Genomic DNA, 17,795 nt, shown 5'->3' on the forward strand with positions numbered 1-17,795 from the left:
AAATGGAAGAACATAACTAATGTTTCCAAACAGGCTTCCAAATAACTCCTACCATCCTTTCCAAACCACTCTTAACTTACACCATGCAACACTAAAATCATGTTAACACGCATATTGATTACATCTTGTGGATATACTATTGAAACAGTCAGCATTTTAACATTTACAGATTGGCTGTCGATTGAGCTTAAAGGGTTAGTTCACCCAAAAATGAAAATTCTGTCATTAATTACTTACCCTCATGTCGTTCGACACCCGTCAGACCTCCGTTCATCTTCGGAAGAGAAATTAAGATATTTTAGTTGAAATCTGATGCCTCTGAAAGTCCTCCATTGGCTCAATGGTACTCTACACTCTCAAGACCCTTAAAAGGTACTAAAGACGTCGTTACAAAGTCCATCTCACTACAGTGGTTCTAAAATAACTTTATGAATCGGCGACAATAGTTTTTGTGCGCAAAAAAACCCTAAATAACGACTTACATAGTGATGCCGATTTCAAAACAAACCATCATGAAGCTTCGAAGCGTTATGAATCACTGAGTCGATTCAGCCGTTTGAATCGCCAAATTTCAGCAGTTTGGCGGTTTGACACGCGATCCGAATCATCATTCAGCTCAGTGATTCATAACGCTTCGAAGCTTCATGATGCTTTGTTTTGAAATAGTCATCACTATGTAAGTCGTTATTTAGGGTTTTTTTGCGCACAAAAACTATTGTCGCCGATTCATAAAGTTATTTTAGAACCACTGTAGTGAGATGGACTTTGTAACGACGTCTTTAGTACCTTTTAAGGGTCTTGAGAGTGAAGAGTACCATTGAGCCAATGGAGGCATCAGATTTCAACTAAAATATCTTAATTTCTGTTCCGAAGATGAATGGAGGTCTGACGGGTGTCGAACGACATGAGGGTAAGTAATTAATGACAGAATTTTCATTTTTGGGTGAACTAACCCTTTAACTTGAACGGAGCCTGGAGTATTCCTATAAGTAGCTTCTTACCTTCTATAAAGTCTGATGGGGTGTAGACTTTACTGGCTTTCATTTTGTCTCCACCTTGATTTGGTGCATTGAGGGAGTGCAGCGCATTCTCCACCACCTCCCCCAGCTCGTCCCTGCGGTCCTTCCTCACCGGCTTCTCCTCGGGGTGACGGGTCAACCCCATTTCCAGCTGGTAGACGCGTTGTAAGGTGAAGCTCTCAAAGGGCACCACCGCATACTCGCTTGGAAGTCGCACACCACTGTGCACCTCGGCCCGGTTCAGCTGGCTGCGTAGGAACTCCTGCAGGTCGCTGTGACTGCGATCGTCAGCCATATCACCCCCCGTGCCCCTCCCAGCTGTCTTTTCCAAAGAGTTCTGCATGCCCTTAAGTTGTTCGCTCCGTTCCTGGAGAGCCTCTTTAAGTTGAGCAATTTGTTTTTTTAAGCTGGCAATATGCTGCCGGTGCTGCTCTTCCCGCTCTTGTAGCAGAGCTTGGAACCCTTCCCGCCCAGCAGGGCCAATGGGGGCACCTCCAACACCACCTGGCCTGCTTGGACCCCCAGCAATAGCCATCCCTCCAGCCCTGGGAAGCGGTTGCCCAGCCATGAGCTCATCAGCGTGGGGGCTGCAAGTGATGACATAAAGGAGGGAAAGGCAACAGCACACCACCACTAACAGAACACCCACACGTGAGAGCCAGGCCAGTAGACCCCTGCGCAGCATCACAACTGACAACCTCAACAACAAGGCAGGTAAGAAGATGTAGTTCAATAAAGTTGGGGCATCTGTGCGTACCATCAAAAACAAGATGTAAAGATCAGCCAAAGGCTGCCTACACCAGAACTGCTTGTTAAAGTCACTCACTTGTTAAAGTCACTTTGATTAAAAAGAAGAAGAACTGTTTGTGTTTTGTCGGTTGACTAAAGTCTCAAATTTCCCAGGTGCAGACCACAAAGCAAGTTTTGTTCATTACTTTACTGTCGATTCCATTTCACCCACTCTTTAAACTTCAGCCTGGCTCTTCAGCCACATACTTTGTCATGGGTCAAGTTACGGGCACTTCCTCTTCTTCAGGGTACTATTAGTTCTCGGTCCAGACAACTGAACCATTGGACCAGTTCAGTAGCAACATGCGCATATCTCCATCTGGTGAAAATTGCTCATTCTTCTTGGAGGTAGCGTGACAGACCCTTGAGAGAATGTCTGGAATGGATCCTCCATTCTACAGCCCTCCCAATGACCCAAAAGAGAAAAACATTCATTGCAGGTTTAGCCATTAGGACTATCAATGGCTATGGTCCATTCGAAATGAGTTTGGAGACTGCTCATATACCATCCGTTTCTTTCAACTTCATATAACAGTCCAAAGTTGTTGAGAAGTTTTCAGGCAGCCTGTATTACTTCCTTCATCTATTCAGAGTCTTCTGCATGTTTCATCATGTGTCGCTTTTGATCTTCACAGATTTATCTACAAAAAAGGTAGAGAAAAGAAGATTAAATTGATTAAGTTCTGTAAAGCCAGATTCGTAGGTGAATATGTTAATTAGTCTGGCTTCAAAGTACATCAGTGCTGATAGCTTGGCATTATCATACCATTAAACAGACAAAACAGAGATGAGGGGGATAGGGTTCAAGTTAGTCTATCTTACTTCCAAACATGCCGTGTTTATTTTAAAGTGACCTAAAGATCTAAATTCAGGACCTACGCAGCCAACAAAGCATTCTGGGACGGCTCCAGTGCTGGAGAACAGTGCTGTCACTGATGTGTGAAAATAAGAGATGCGTGTTAAAAGCAGACTTATGGGAACATGCCTGACAACTCACACTGGGGAAGAACAGCCGCACTGTAAGTTGAGCAAACATACACGAAAGGTAGAGCATTCATAGACATACACACATGCATATGCACACAGTCACAAACACATGTGTATCTGTGATCACGGGAACACACAGGAACACTGTGTTAGCAAGTTGGAAAGCTGCGGTGGTAAAAGATACAACATGGAAAAAAAAATAAGGAGCGTAAAGAGATGTAGGAATCTCTGAATATGTGTGAGTGCTTGTGTGTGCTGACTCACCACACAATTAGCTCTTTATAGGTTAGTGGGAGGCTTGATTTAATGAAAGGATTAGTTATGTTAGTGGTGAATACTGGACTGTATCAAGGAGAGTTGGACACAGACCAGCACTGAGGAGGGGGATGTCTATTTATCTGAGACTGGCACTCAAATATGAACTCACTCAATTATTAAAACACTCCATCCATCAATTCACTCACTCACCTATTTATACAATAACTCATCAATTCATTCACTTACTCAAATCATTCATTCACTTACTGATTCATCCAATCACTTATTCTTCGTTACATTCATTCCTTTACTCCCGGTATAGTTAATTGAATCACTTTTGTATTCATTTGTAAACTCACTCACTCAAGGCGAGTTCCATTCCACTGTAAGTGCCCTGTGAAGTGGAATTCTGGCATCTTTCTGGCTCGTTTCCACCGAGTGGTACAGTTCAGTACGGTATGCAATTTTTTCCGTTTCCATTGTCAGAATTTGTGAACGGTACCCTAATTCCAAACCATACTACTTTTTGCCACCCTTCCGTTGGGGTACCTAGCACAGTAGTCTGGTACTAAAGAGGGGAGCTAGATAATTGCAGAACATTGATTGGTTGACAGAGAACCGTCATTTGCGCATGCTATTTTGACTGGGTTTTCCCTTGCAGCCTCGGCTCAAACAAAGCTCGTCGTCTTGACAAACAGCCACATACTGTACTGAACCGTACTGCTCGGTGGAAACGAGCCATTGAGGGAGATTCTAAGGGTGCTTTCACACTTGGTTCGATTGCCTGGACCGAACCCGAGTTCGATTGCTCCCCGCTCCCCGTGCCCCCGCTGGACTGTGTTCATATTATATTATTTGGTTCCGAACCGGGGTGCGTTTGCGTCAAAACAGCAGCTGTTTACCCGGTTGCTTAGTAACGACAGCGAGCGTGAAGGCGGCGAAATGCATAGTGTTGCTCACCTCACTTTTATATTTTAGTTTTTTAACTGTTGGTTTTGTTTCTAAAGCTTCAGTAAGTAATGGCACTTGCGTCTATATGCCGCAAATGTACTGCAAATGCTCTAAAAAACGCTGAAGACGAGCAGAAATGAGATTTACAGCTCTCTGCTTGCAGTATGTCAGTCATGCTCGTCAGGAAAATGAGTGAAACACACACAAACACACATTTTTATCAAATCATACGTCATTAATAGCGGTTCACTTCCGCGATTTAGTGCGATTGCGTTCACATCAGCATCGAACCGTACCGGAGTTCACATGAACCGTACCCCAGACCACCCTTTTTAAGCGGACTCTGGTACGGTTCGCGGGTGCGCACCCGAGTTCGGAAGACCGCTTTCACATGATCCAAACGTAGCGAACTCTGACATCAATCGAACCCGGGTGCGCACCAAAGCTGCTAGTGTGAAAGCACCCTAATTCGAAGGGAGCTAACATGCTCAAACTTAAGTGTGAAAGACACTACGCATTGGGAATAAGCGATCATCGATATATCACTTCACAAGAAGTAGCGAGGGAAATTTATTCAGAAGTTACTGCATATCACTCCAGCACTACAAGACGTCTGACTAAAATAAATACAGTGAAAAGACATTTTATTGAGTTTAATTAGTCCCAGGTGTGGCTGGTACTTTGTACACGTATTTGTGGGTATTAAGTGCACAAGATGCAAAAAATACAAGGCTGACAGATTCATTCAATCACTTATTCAGTCCTTCTTACACTCACTGGCTGATTCATTCAATTACTTTCTTTCACTTGAAAGTCCTGCTTACATCTGGTAGTAGTAGACGAGGGAGACGTATACCTGGCATTTTAATCGGTCTCTTTTGTCGACTTTCAACAACTTCTGTCGTGAGGGTCTATGGGAGGGTAAATATATTGTTTTTTTTTACATGTCTTTTGATCTAATGAGTAAATAAATAAACATGCACAATTTACATATGAACTCGAAAGGAGACGACGGAAAAACATACGGAGAGCAACAGCTTTTTTTCTGCTTTGATAGCCACAAGACCAGTTAGAAATCAGGAATTTCGAGAATACATTGTGCTTGGTAGGTTTTCTATCTGTAAACCAAACTTGGGTCTTAATGCCAACAAAGTTTAAATCCCATCTGGCTAGCGTGCGTCCCATGTTTACGCATTAAAGGATTAGTTCACTTTAAAAAGAATATTTCCTGATCATTTACTCACCCCCATCTCATCCAAGATGTTTGTGTTTCTTTCTTCAGTCGAAAAGAAATTACGTTTTTGAGGAAAACATTTCAGGATTTTTCTTCACATAATGGACTTCAATGGCAACCAAAATGTTAAAGGTCCAAATCAATGTGATTGCGCAATCCGTGGTGTGTCGCGGAGCAGCGCAAGATGAGCAATTTAGGTTTAAAAGTATATTAATTTAAAAAATTTTTTAGAAAATGACCAATGGTTTCGCTAGATAAGACCCTATTCCTCATCTGGGATCATGCAGAGCTTCTGAAGCCCTTCAAAGCCTTTCAAAACTGCATTAATTGGAACCTTCAACATTTTGGTTGCCATTGAAGTCCATTGTGTGGAGAAAAATCCTGAAATGTTTTCCTCAAACTTAATTTCTTTTCCTCTGAAAAAAGAAAGACATGAACATCTTGGATGGCATGGGGGTGAGTAAATTATCAGGACATTTTCAATTTGAAGTGAACTAATCCTTTAAGTCAGTAGGCAAAGAGTAGGCAGTTTTTGTGCCTATTCAAACACATTTTGCGTTTACATTACAAAAAATCCTTTAGACCCCGTTTACACTTGTATTTAACATCATCCATTCAACCAAATTGCATCTTAAAACCAGATGTAAACAGGGCCTTACTGATTAATTAAATCACATATTCATTCACACTAGCAATGTTTAACCTGTGCACGACCATTGTCAGTATTATTGATTATAATAGGTTATAATGGCTTTTGACACATCCTACCACTCGTGCCTGGTGTAGAGTCATTAACTCACTCACTAAATTTATTCAGTTGTTTACTTATTTACCAATTCACCCACTCTCTCTTCAAATCCTTTACTAATATACACACTTAATTATTCATCTCATCCACTGACTTATTCATTCATTCATTCATTCAATCACTTATTCATCAATTTACATCAGGATTAATTTCCTATTTTGTAACCCATTAGATATTGTATACAACGGCAAAGACGTGTGAGCTGGAACAGTTGCTGTATAACAAGAGTGAATGCCATTCAACAAATCTTTTCTTTCTCTTCGTCTCATTTAAGAGCTCACATGTGAGTGGTGAAAAGACGCCTCACACCATGTTACGCTATTCCAGCTCACTCGTACAGCAGCCAGGATGAGCACAGCACGAGTCTGCCAGCAATTCATTCTCCCTGCTGTGCCCATGCCATACAACACCAGAGCCAAGACCACGGACCAAACACACGGCTGAACAGCACTGAGGAAACTTAGGAGGGGCTTGACAACCTCAAACTAATGAGAAAGGGACACTTCAATTTTCCCTTCTGAAACAGAGTGTAGTTGTTTTAATAGATGCGATTTGTTCTTTAGATTTTGGCCTACTCTGTGGTCAAACTTTATCATCCCTGTTGGAAAATACAGCTGTGTTTTGGAACATGCTAACTGGTATAAGCTGGTCATGACCAAAAGGTTGTTGGTTTGATTGACGATCTACCAGCTCTACCAACTAAACACCAGATACCTTATTCCAAAACACAGCAACCAGCTTAAGCTAGATTTATTAGCAGAAATAAATAAGACTCAAGTTCTATAAACAACATTTTGCAACAATACTATTAATACCTTCAGTTTCAGGTCACTATTTTATTACAACTTCCTCAAGGATTTTAATCAGTGTGAAAGCTCTAGCCTGTCTACAAGTATCGTCTGGTTTGCAAACCAAGCGCATTTACATTAGTTCAATTACTTTCACAAGCCTTCATCTGCAGAGTCAGCTGCAGTTATACTATCTGGCTGTGGTGTGCAGTCAGGAAATGGTGTTTTTTTCCCCTCCTTTTGCAATTTTAACTTTCAGAGGCTTTTACTGACCCTTGTGCCTGACTGCAGTAAGAGTATCGGACTTAAACACAGAGGCACTTCGCATGCTTGTGTATTAAACACATACAGTTACTTAAATACACCACTTATATGATGAACATGTTCCTGAATTAGAATTCATTTGAATATTGTCTGGTATACCTAAACTGTGCAAATATCACAATTTAGACAAAAATAGCCTCATTAAAAGAATTCAATTCTTGACATTTTAACAAAAAGAATTGTCTGCAATAACAAAGTCATGTAGTGCAACCGATATGTAGAAACATGTAGGAAATGACATCATAGAGAGAGAACCTCATGACTGTGGCTGCATCCGAAATCACATACTTCCCTACCATATAGTAGGTGAAAAACAGTATGTGACAAAAGTATGTCCGAATTCACAGTACTCATAAAGGAGTAGGTGACAAAAACCTACTTCTTCCGACGAGATTTTGAAGTGCGCATACGATGGATACTTTAATATCCCATGAGGCCACGGGAGAGGATTTGTGAATGGCAGTGAAGAGACACAACTGGCACTGGTGGGTCACATGATAATGACAACATGGCCAACGTTGTGCATCCAGATTACATTCATACTACATAGAACATACTTTTGGGCGGCAGCGGCTGTGTGAATGAGTGTATGAATGGGTGAATTCGAGGCAAATGTGAAGTGCTTTGGATGGCCGTAGGTCTGTTAAAAGCGCTATATAAATGCAGTCCATTTACCATTTTAATCGGTCATCAAATAATTACTGATTCAAAATAAGTACCTACTTCAGAGAGCACAAGATTTCGGACACAACCTGTATCAAAGTCTCATAAAATTTCAGATTTGACCTCTTTATGACAAGGAAATGTTAGTTCAAATGATTATTATGAATTATTCACAAAATCTGTAAAAATACTTTTTACCTTACTTTTAAACTTACTTTTTTTAAATAATGATTGAGATATTCACTCACATACTCACTGTGTAAGGAAAAGTTGGATATGGATATGCCAGATGAGTCATTAAATTGAAACTTTTCTTGAAAATGGTATAAGTTTTCCAATACCATATGAAACCAACATAGAAATATTACATTTCTAAGAACTTGACATGTGTGACGTCCTTTTAAAATATTTTTTTCCGGGCATCAACTTCAACATCTGCACTACTTTTCTGGCATGAAAATGGACTGCTGTCAGACAAAAAGATGTGAGGAGATAGACAGAGAAGGAAATAAAAGGAAACCTTCAACAGCACTCCTAACAGTTACTGTGCACTGCAGCAACTTCGCTCTTAATCAAACCACTTCCTGTGTCCACAGGGCATGGGTGCCTGACATGGGCTTCCTGTTGGTCCCTCATTAAATTAGACAGCACCAGCTGCATGTCTATATTTCTGTGAAAGTATAGCTCCCATCATCAAAGACAAGCCTGACGCACACAAAAAAAAAAGAGAGAGGAGAAACATAAAAGAGCTTCACATTTTTCTTCATAAATGAATGATCTAAAATCCTGATCCACCACTTTCCTTTAAACCGTCAATGCTTAAATAAATAATGGATGCGTCGGATTGTGTAACCGAGCAATGCTGCAGAATCACAACGACTGGTGTAAAATAATTTATTGCAAGTCTATTCTACACCCAACGCCTGTTGTTTTCTCTATGATTCCTGTATCTGCTGTCCTCTTCTTCTCCACTGAAGAAGTCATCAGCATTCCCTTGAGAGGTCTAAGGAACTGTCTGACCCGGCTAATTTAACAAGGTGGGATATCCAGATTGAGAAAAAGAGTCCACAGATGCACAAGCCAAGTCAAGCCCTGCTGTTTCACTGCTGCATTAGAGGGAGGACACCAGAGAAAGCAATTCCAGGTGTTGCTCATGTTCCATTCATGGAAAACAAGGGGGAAGAGAGGCCCCAGCATTGCTGGTCACCGGCATAAGGTATGTTTTGCATGCCGGGACCAGCATGGGATGCTGGTTGCTGGTGGACCATCAGCTTGGTTTTTGCTTGAGAACAGCATGACTATGCTGGTCCACCAGCTCGACAACATGCATTCATGCTGATTTGTGCTGGATTTTTCAGCAGGGGCTGAGGGGACGGAAGGAAGTTAATGCAGAAAAGCAGGGAATGTAGGAGCTTTAGAGAGAGAAAGGCCTCTTTGATGTCCTTCTGGGCCTCAGGTGATTCTCATTCCCCTTAATTAAGTTGGATCTCTTCATGTGCGACCCAGATCATACCTACCATATGGCCTGCCTTTAAAACCAACTCAACATGAAAGTGTTCACAACCCATTTTATGCATGTCTGTGACATGTTTCTGAATGAAACAGGATGTTTAATGAGGTAAAAAAAAAGTAGGGTGGGATTTTAATCGGGAATTGATTTGATTGTATTAAGGCCTGTTCCAATATTTAAACAGGGAAACAGCCAACACTGTTATTCATGTAGTATTTATAGTTATATTGCGTTGTTAGCTTAGCAACATGCTAACACAAAAGCGTGTCACCAGAAAAGCGCTAAATTACCATTTCATTGATTCACTATTTCAGCTAAAACTGAAAATTAATTTATTTTTGCTGTTTGAGCCAAACATTTTAAGCTGCCGGAAATTTCCAGTCAACACTTAATAGTCATTAAAAACCAAAAAATATAAGTTAAAAGATAAAAATAGATTTAATAAAGGATCTAATTTATACTGTATTTTTATACTTAGAGTAGCTATTGCTAGCTTAGCAACATGCTATTGCTAAACTCTATTGAAATGAACGGTTATGTCTGTCCTGTGTGATACTGGAAAGTTTAGGAGTTGGGAATTTGTAAATATGATGACGCGTGTTCAAGTCACTTTAGCTGGAGCAAGACGGCAATGTACCTTTTCTACAAAAAAACTTTGCAATCTTTTTGTCTCTACTTCTACAAAATGGTAAATAAAGAATGTGCATCCGGTGTGTGTTTTTGCTTTGTGTTTTCAATTTTTGAAGATTTTCCTGAATCATTGTATACTATACTATGTATTGTATACTATTACAACTGTACAATACTATTGTATTTTGTGCATGCAACTTAAATGTAATTTTTCATTAATACAGACACTACACCCATTGCATCTTTCATATTTTCTCTCTGACAATGCTCCCAACTCGAGGTTCAAAGAAAATTCATAACTACCACTTTATGGTGCCGTTCATGTTCGTTTAGCTTGAAAATATGATCTTGCCACCATTAGTAGGATGAAAGGGGTTGGTGAAGTCAGCGGAAAAGTCATTTTAAAGGAGAAGCAAGTTATATTTTGAGATTATGAAGAAAAATTTTCACAATAACACTAGGACATCAATTAGGAATGAAAATAGAATGAATTTTGATTTAATGTCAGCTTAAACGCAATCCTGTCTTTAAACACGCCCCTACACACACAACCACCATTCATACTCCTTCTGTAACCAACACACAACAAAACACATCTCAAATTATGTCAGCACTTTAAAAACACACTACAGTCTCTCATTACGACAAAATATCTGCACCTCCTTCAACTTGAGGTTTCCAACATCCAGCTGCCTCCTAATTCAAGCCACTTCATATTTACGGTCAACCTTTGCCAACAAAAAAAAAAAAGAAAGAACAATACGCCTTCAAAACTCACAGAAGAGGAAAATTAGAGGACACTTGTCTTCATTCCATGCGGTTTTAGAAGGACAACGTTTACGGCTCTGCCATTCAGACCTCCCTCCATTCCGAACAAGCCACAAGTGTTTTAATACAGCATATAATGGATTGTGATATACATAACCAATTTGTTCGAACAGCAGATCTGATTGGGTGCATGGAAGATTGAATCATAAAAAATAAAATAAAACATTACATTTCTAGAATGAGTGCTGACAGGTCATGGTTTGCCATGTAGCCACACGTTTCCCACATTTCAGCCACAATTGAAGGACACTCGTTCATAAAAATGTTCTCAACCCTGAAATCTTTATAAAACACAAATTGAACAGCAGCAGAAACAGAAAATCCTGCCTATTTGTCCAACAATTGGCTCTTGATTCAACCAGAGGAGAGATCCAGCAATGGATCTATACAGCCTAGCACAATAAGATAGTATAATAACACAGCATCTGATCTGGATTAATCTGTTCTCAATTATCTTTTAATTTCTGCAGAATATAGGATGTATACTGTGCGCCTTATGCAAATTTTCAATATGCATTGAATTCTCGGATGGCCAAAATGTGCTGTATACGACAGAGATCCCTGTGAAAAATAGTGTATCCCATAATGCATTGCTCTTAACTTGATCTTCCATTTCCATCATGGCGAATGAACGCAAGTAATATCATTGAACCATCTTCCTTGAGTCACTTTGATAGGATTGCAAAAAGTGACTAACTTTGAATAATATGCAAATTAACCTTTCGAAGTCTACACTCGCAGAATAAAAGGGACAGGTCACCCAAAAATGAAGATCCTGTCATCATTTACTCAGGCATACAGGTTTGAAAAGACATGAGGGTGTGTAACAAAAGAAGATATTCTGACAAATGGGTCATTCCATGTCAACCCCATGTCCCCAACTCAAATTTTTGATTTTGTTAATATTTTTTCAGTAGAAAGACAAACATAAGTGGTGATGAAATCCAAAATATTAAATGTAACAAATGTATATTTACTGAGTCATCCACTGTTTATGTTATCTACTGTTCCACTGTTAAGAGGAATATCTGAAGAGTTTCAAATAGTTTCAACATTATTTGTTCTTCAGATATTACTTTTTTAAATACAAAAAGTATCAGCTGTATCAGTGTACAAAATGGCCCACATTTGGTTTTCGACAACTGAAATATACCAGTTTACTCATGGAGCCGCATTAAGATCTCCATATCTCTGGGACTGAACCATCCAGGGCCTTTAAAATGAAGAAACCAAAAGGAAAGTTTGTTAAGAATCAGAATATAAAAGGATATTAAGATATCTTTAATACTTCTTGAGTTACAGGTATGCACATTTAAGACAAAAAAACACAAGTAGGGCTTTTTTCCCCATTTTGAACTGCCACCGTTGGCATATAATGCAACAAAGATTTGACCTACCAATCTCTGTGTAAAAATAAAATAATGATGCTGCCATCTTTCCAGAGTCATTTTTACCACCCTGTAATTTGGCTCCAGAGCTCAGGTGAAAAATGTTTGACCCCCCTCTACAAAACAGTGGATTACTCAGTATTACATCAATGGCATCTAATATTTTGGTTTTCATCACTATTTATGTTTGTCTTTCTATAGAAAAAACTATTAATAAAATAACAAATTTGAGCAGGGAAAGTTTCCAAAATGTTTACACAGAATGACCAAAACGTATTTTTTGTCGATACAATGAAAGTCAATGGGTTCCAATGTTGTACGGTGCCAAACTCTTTTAATATCTTTGTTCATGCTCATTTTGAAATGAAGGTCAGTAAATAACGACAACTATTGCTTATTGTTAAAAATAGTTAATGCAATGTGCAATTTTAAACAGCCTAATTAAAAATCACATGATATTGAATATATAAATGGTAAATCAAAAACTGCACCAAGGCTTTCACATTAATAGACTATGAACACATGCTAAAAATAATATTTACTAGCAATGCAGTGTAAAGGGTCAGCCTGGTTTTTAATTTTCTTCTCTTTATTAAAGCTTTGTGGCATGCCTCAGTTGGCCAAATGCTTCTTTCAGCCCAAAACAGCAGGACCGCTCATTGCCATAGAGATCACATAGTTGAGGACACCTAGTCACCATAGCAATCTCCTCAACAGGTTGGCAGGGCTGTAGTGACAGCTTTTTAACATAAGATGGACACCAGATTCTTCTTCTGGAAGCAAGAGAGAAACCTACAACGTACTGGTTATGGGGCTCAAAGAGTTGAACACGAAGAGCAAAAAGAATCCCAGTAATTGCAGATAAATAAGATGGTACTTTTGAGCAATCCAGAGTATGTTGCACAAAAGGGACAGTTCACCCAAAAATGAAAATTCTGTTATTATTTACTCCCCTCATGTCGTTCCAAACCTGAAAAAGAAGATATACTGAAGAGGAATGTTTTTGTCCATTAAATGATTGGGGTCCAAAACATCATTGGACGGATCCCACTGACTTTCATTGTATGGACAAAAGGTTGGGTGAACTATTTCTTAAAAGTGCGTAATTTATGCGCCACTAATGACACCGAATAGGACTGCTCGCTCTCCATTTGGACAAACAGGCGGTTCTGCTTCAAAAACTCATGCTATTGGTAGAGTCAGTCTTGTTTTGTTCTGTAGAAATCACACATTTTTCACCTTCAGTCTCCATTTAGATTAGAAGATTTAGATAAGCCTTTGAATTTGCATGGCAACATTGTCAGGGAATTAGCACTGATTTGTTTCAGTGCTGCATACTGTATAATAAACACCTACAGACCGCTGCAAACGCTCCAGATATTCCAAACCCAGGATAGCCCAGGAAACTGTTGTTAATATTAATACGTTTGAATGTGTGTGTGTGTGTGTGTGTGTGTGTGTGTGTGTGTGTGTGTGTGTGTGTGTGTGTGTGTGTGTGTGTGTGTGTGTGTGTGTGTGTGTGTGTGTGAGAGAGAGAAAGCGGGCATTAGTGTGAGAAAAGAAAATGAAATAATTAGAGAGCTCAAGTTTAATAAGACATTGCTATTACAAACTCATCAGTATGGCAAAATGAGTGGGGACTGAAATTAAAATGGAGTTTTGATTTAAAGCTGCCATTGAATGTCCAAAGGAGTGTGAGGTCTAGACATCCATTAAGAATGAAATTACTATTTTAACTAATGTTACATCCTATACCCATCATTCTGTTAGTGCAGAGGAAGCAGATTCAGGGGCCCAATGGTTAAAAAGTAGAAGTGTGTTTGTTTATCTGAAGGAATTCCTCTAAGTTTTGTAGGATAAAATTATATAACAATTATATTTAGAATTCTGCTTTTAGAATGAGGAATGCCTTTGTTTTTCTTATTAGTGTATTAAAAATCATTGTTATTTTATCAGCGTTTGGCATTTGGCAGTGTTAGTACAATCACTTCCCTTGTACAAACACTACAGTTTGAAAGTTTTAAGTCAGTGAGATTTTGTTTAATGAAATAAAATTTGTTCAGCAAGAATGCAATAAATTGATCAAAAGTGACAGTAAAGACATAATTTAACTAGTATGGTCAAATCGATTAATTGCATCCAAAATAAAAGTTTGTGTTTACATATTAGCCTATATGTGTGTACTGTGTATAATTATTATGTATATCTAAATACACACTCATTCATTTATATATGTATATGTATAAATTTGTGTGTGCGTGTGTAATAAAAAAATAAATACAAAATCTTAAATATATACATGTATGTTTGTGTATTTATATATACACAGGGTGGAAATGGGGGGGACGCAGGAGGACGGAGTCCAGGGAGTGAATTTCGAGGGGGGGACGGCGTTCCAGTTGGGAAAAAAAAGGTTATTTTTATATGATTTTTTAAAAATGATTATTCAAAGGATTTCTATATTTTATAGTCAACAATATAATATCCACATAAACGTAGCGTAATATATAATAATAAATACGTAGCGGGATATTCTGTGATATTGGCTGCGCAATGTCGACTTTTGTGATTGGCCAATACCGGCAGACTGCAGCCAATGGAAATGCTTCTCCAGCGGTGCGCGTCTTATTCCTCACAGAACTTCAGACCGCTTGAGGTAAATTATCTGGAATGATTAACTCTGACCGAAAAACTGAATAGAAACCATTTAACAGATCCCATAACAGAAACTTTAAAATGGATAAAGCTGTGTTAACGTACCTGAAATTATCCAGTCTATAAATATAATAATAATACATGATCATCTTAAAATGATCTGGCCGTCTTGCCCGAAAAGAGCTGGAATTCCCGTTATATATTGAGTGAAAACAGTTGGTAACGTCCAGAAACGCACACTGTAATGCTGCGTTCACACCAAACACGAATAGAGCGTCAGGAGCGAATGATTTCAATGTTAAGTAAATGGAAAGGCGCGTAGACGCGCATCTGGAGGTCCTGTGGCGCGATAGACTCGTTTCACAAATAGTATTTTATTTAAAATATGCACACATTCACTATTCACTAATATGTCTGGCGAAAACCCATAAAAAAATATGAACAGTTTACATCACTGTATTAGTACTGGGTCGTTGAATACATCTTTCATAAACAGTCGTCAAATATTAAATAGGCTTATTTAGCTATTTATATCTCAAAACGCACCCCAAAAATGATAAAAGTCGTTTATATTGTTATAATAATGATTTTAGAAATGTTTAAACATGAATCTAAAAAAAAAAAAAAAAACATTAAGTAGCCATACACAGTAGTGGCCGTAGGGAAGAATCAGTGTTGTGTTATTTTATTTTTAGAAGTGTTTGTTTTCCAGTAGATGGCAGCAATCCTTAGCTAAACCAAAATGAGAAATGTAGATCTTTTTTGGTGTTTTTTTTCAAGTTCACTAGAAATTGATATAGCTTTTATTTATATACTGTATTTAAGTTGTTTCTACATTAATTTGGACAGTCACTGAAAGTATTAAATTGTTACAATGTAAAAATATTAAAACAATGTTTTTAATCGCAATTAATTACAGAAAAAATGTGCGATTACTCAATTTTTTTAATCGATTGACAGCACTATCGATTCCTCAAATGTTTTTTTTCAGACATTATCTTTTGTGGACATGTTAAGCTTTTGTTCCATTACCTGGTCACATAGTTTTAACGGAAATGCATGGTTGCATCATACTCATCTTGCAATGTACTGATGTTCCAGATAAGTGTCAATACAATTTGAAAAAAAAAAAAAACCCTCCCCTACCACCACCACCCCTTTTTCCAAACTAGAGTCCGCCTAGTGAATTTCGGCCATTTCCACCATAATAATTATACACAGTACACATATATTATGTAAACACAAACTTTTATTTTGGATGTGATTAATCGCGATTAATCAATTTGACAGCACTAAATTTAACAAAACAGCTCTTTTTCAAACAAATTTCTATTCACCAAAGACCCTTGGAAATATGTATTACAGTTTCCATAAAAAAATATTAAGGAGCACAATAGGACATTGATAATAATAAGGAATGTTTCTTGAGCAGCAAATTATCATATTAGAATGATTTCTGAAGGATCATGTGACACTGAAGACTGGAGTAATGATGCTGAAATTTCAGCTTTGAGCACAGGAATAAATTACATTTGAAATATATATTAAAATAGAAAACAGTTATTTTAAATTTTAATATTTCACAATATTACTGCAATTCTATTGTATTTTTATCACATAAATGCAGCCTCTGTGAGCATAAGAGACTTTCAAAAAAAACTTACCAACCCCAAACTTTTGAACAGTAGTGAATAATTTACCTAGATAAGTTTCTGAAGTGACTACTCAAATCTTCCTTCTTACAGGACTCAGATAACTCACCTGAACAAACTGACTCCTCTATACAAGTGCACACACAATATTTGAATGTTAGTTTCTGTATCGCCTCATACACTTGACTACAGCAAGCTTTTGAACATTTCCTCTGGTATTGCCCCACAAGAAAGATACAGTTCATTTAACATACTATTGATCCTATAGTGGAACATGCTGTCGTACTACATAGGGTAAGTAATCACAATGAAACCTGCCATTAAAAAGAATGTAAAAGGCTTTACTGCAAAATTAAAACAGTAAAACGATTTTGAAACAGCAAACATGTGAAATATAACATATCAAAATTTCAAATAACCAACCAATACTGTAATTAATAAACTGTAAAAAGCTAAAAAATAAAAAAAAGGACAGTCACTTCAGATGACTCGTGTGGATGTTGTTTCCCTAGTGTTGACTTGTTTACAGCTATTATATAAAAAAAAATATGAAGATATGTAATTTTAGCATTGGAGGACAAAATTAGATCCCTAATTTAGGATGGTTTAAACCAACTAGGTGTTTGAAACCAACATACAAAGCCACAGCTGAAAAAACAATCATTTGTTTAATTGGACTTTAGACTCGACTCTTCTTAAGATACAACTTCCTCGTGAGATAACTAGCCCTAGTGTTCTCGTGCATATATTTTACCGTTCAATAACTGTTCAAAACAGTAGTTAAGAGAGAAAATTATTATTGTATGGACCACCAATGCTTCTAGTCTGCATCTGTTGCCATGAGTGTGAGGAATATGGCTTACCAACATAACAGAGAAGATGAGCTGTCACGGCGTGCCTCATTGGCCAGAGTCCTTCAGAACAGCGCGCTGTGTGCAGGAACAGCATGCGGTGGAGACTGAGCGGAGAAGCGGTGAACCACTGTGTTTCTCTCCCGGCGAAACCGGATCCTCCGGTCCACCCCACCCCAGAGTTGCCTCCGCCTCCAGCGCGCGCATAAAGGGTGCGTTGTTACCTGCAGCCGACACACTCCTGACGCCCCGCACGCTTCTCTGGAAGGAGAAACTTGTTTATCTGCAGTATTTATTCGGTACAGTTTCTGCTCATTAAGCTCCACCAGTATACATTTCTGCCCTGCACTCTTTGAATGCCCCTGCTAGCATGTTTATAAAGTAAAACCAAATAGCCCACGCGCAATTAAACCAAATCACACGCGCGAGAGCACTGTTGTACTGAATATCAGATGGAGGT

General features: G+C 38.5%; 1 protein-coding gene across 1 annotated transcript in view; it reads right to left on the reverse strand.

Annotated features, from left to right (window-relative positions):
* Nucleotides 1-17,598, reverse strand: part of csgalnact1a (chondroitin sulfate N-acetylgalactosaminyltransferase 1a) — a 65,400-nt gene extending 47,802 nt beyond the window's left edge. Inside the window, exons 1-2 of the mRNA XM_079804824.1 lie at nucleotides 17,348-17,598; nucleotides 1,002-2,449 (exon numbers count right to left, since the gene is read on the reverse strand). Of these exons, the coding sequence (XP_079660950.1) occupies nucleotides 1,002-1,779 (778 nt within the window). The 5' untranslated portion in view covers nucleotides 1,780-2,449; nucleotides 17,348-17,598. The remainder of the gene's footprint in view (nucleotides 1-1,001; nucleotides 2,450-17,347) is intronic.
* Between the last annotated feature and the right edge of the window lie 197 nt (nucleotides 17,599-17,795).

Source organism: Gobio gobio (genome assembly GCF_949357685.1).
Source record: "Gobio gobio genome assembly, chromosome: 22".
NCBI lineage: Eukaryota > Metazoa > Chordata > Actinopteri > Cypriniformes > Gobionidae > Gobio > Gobio gobio.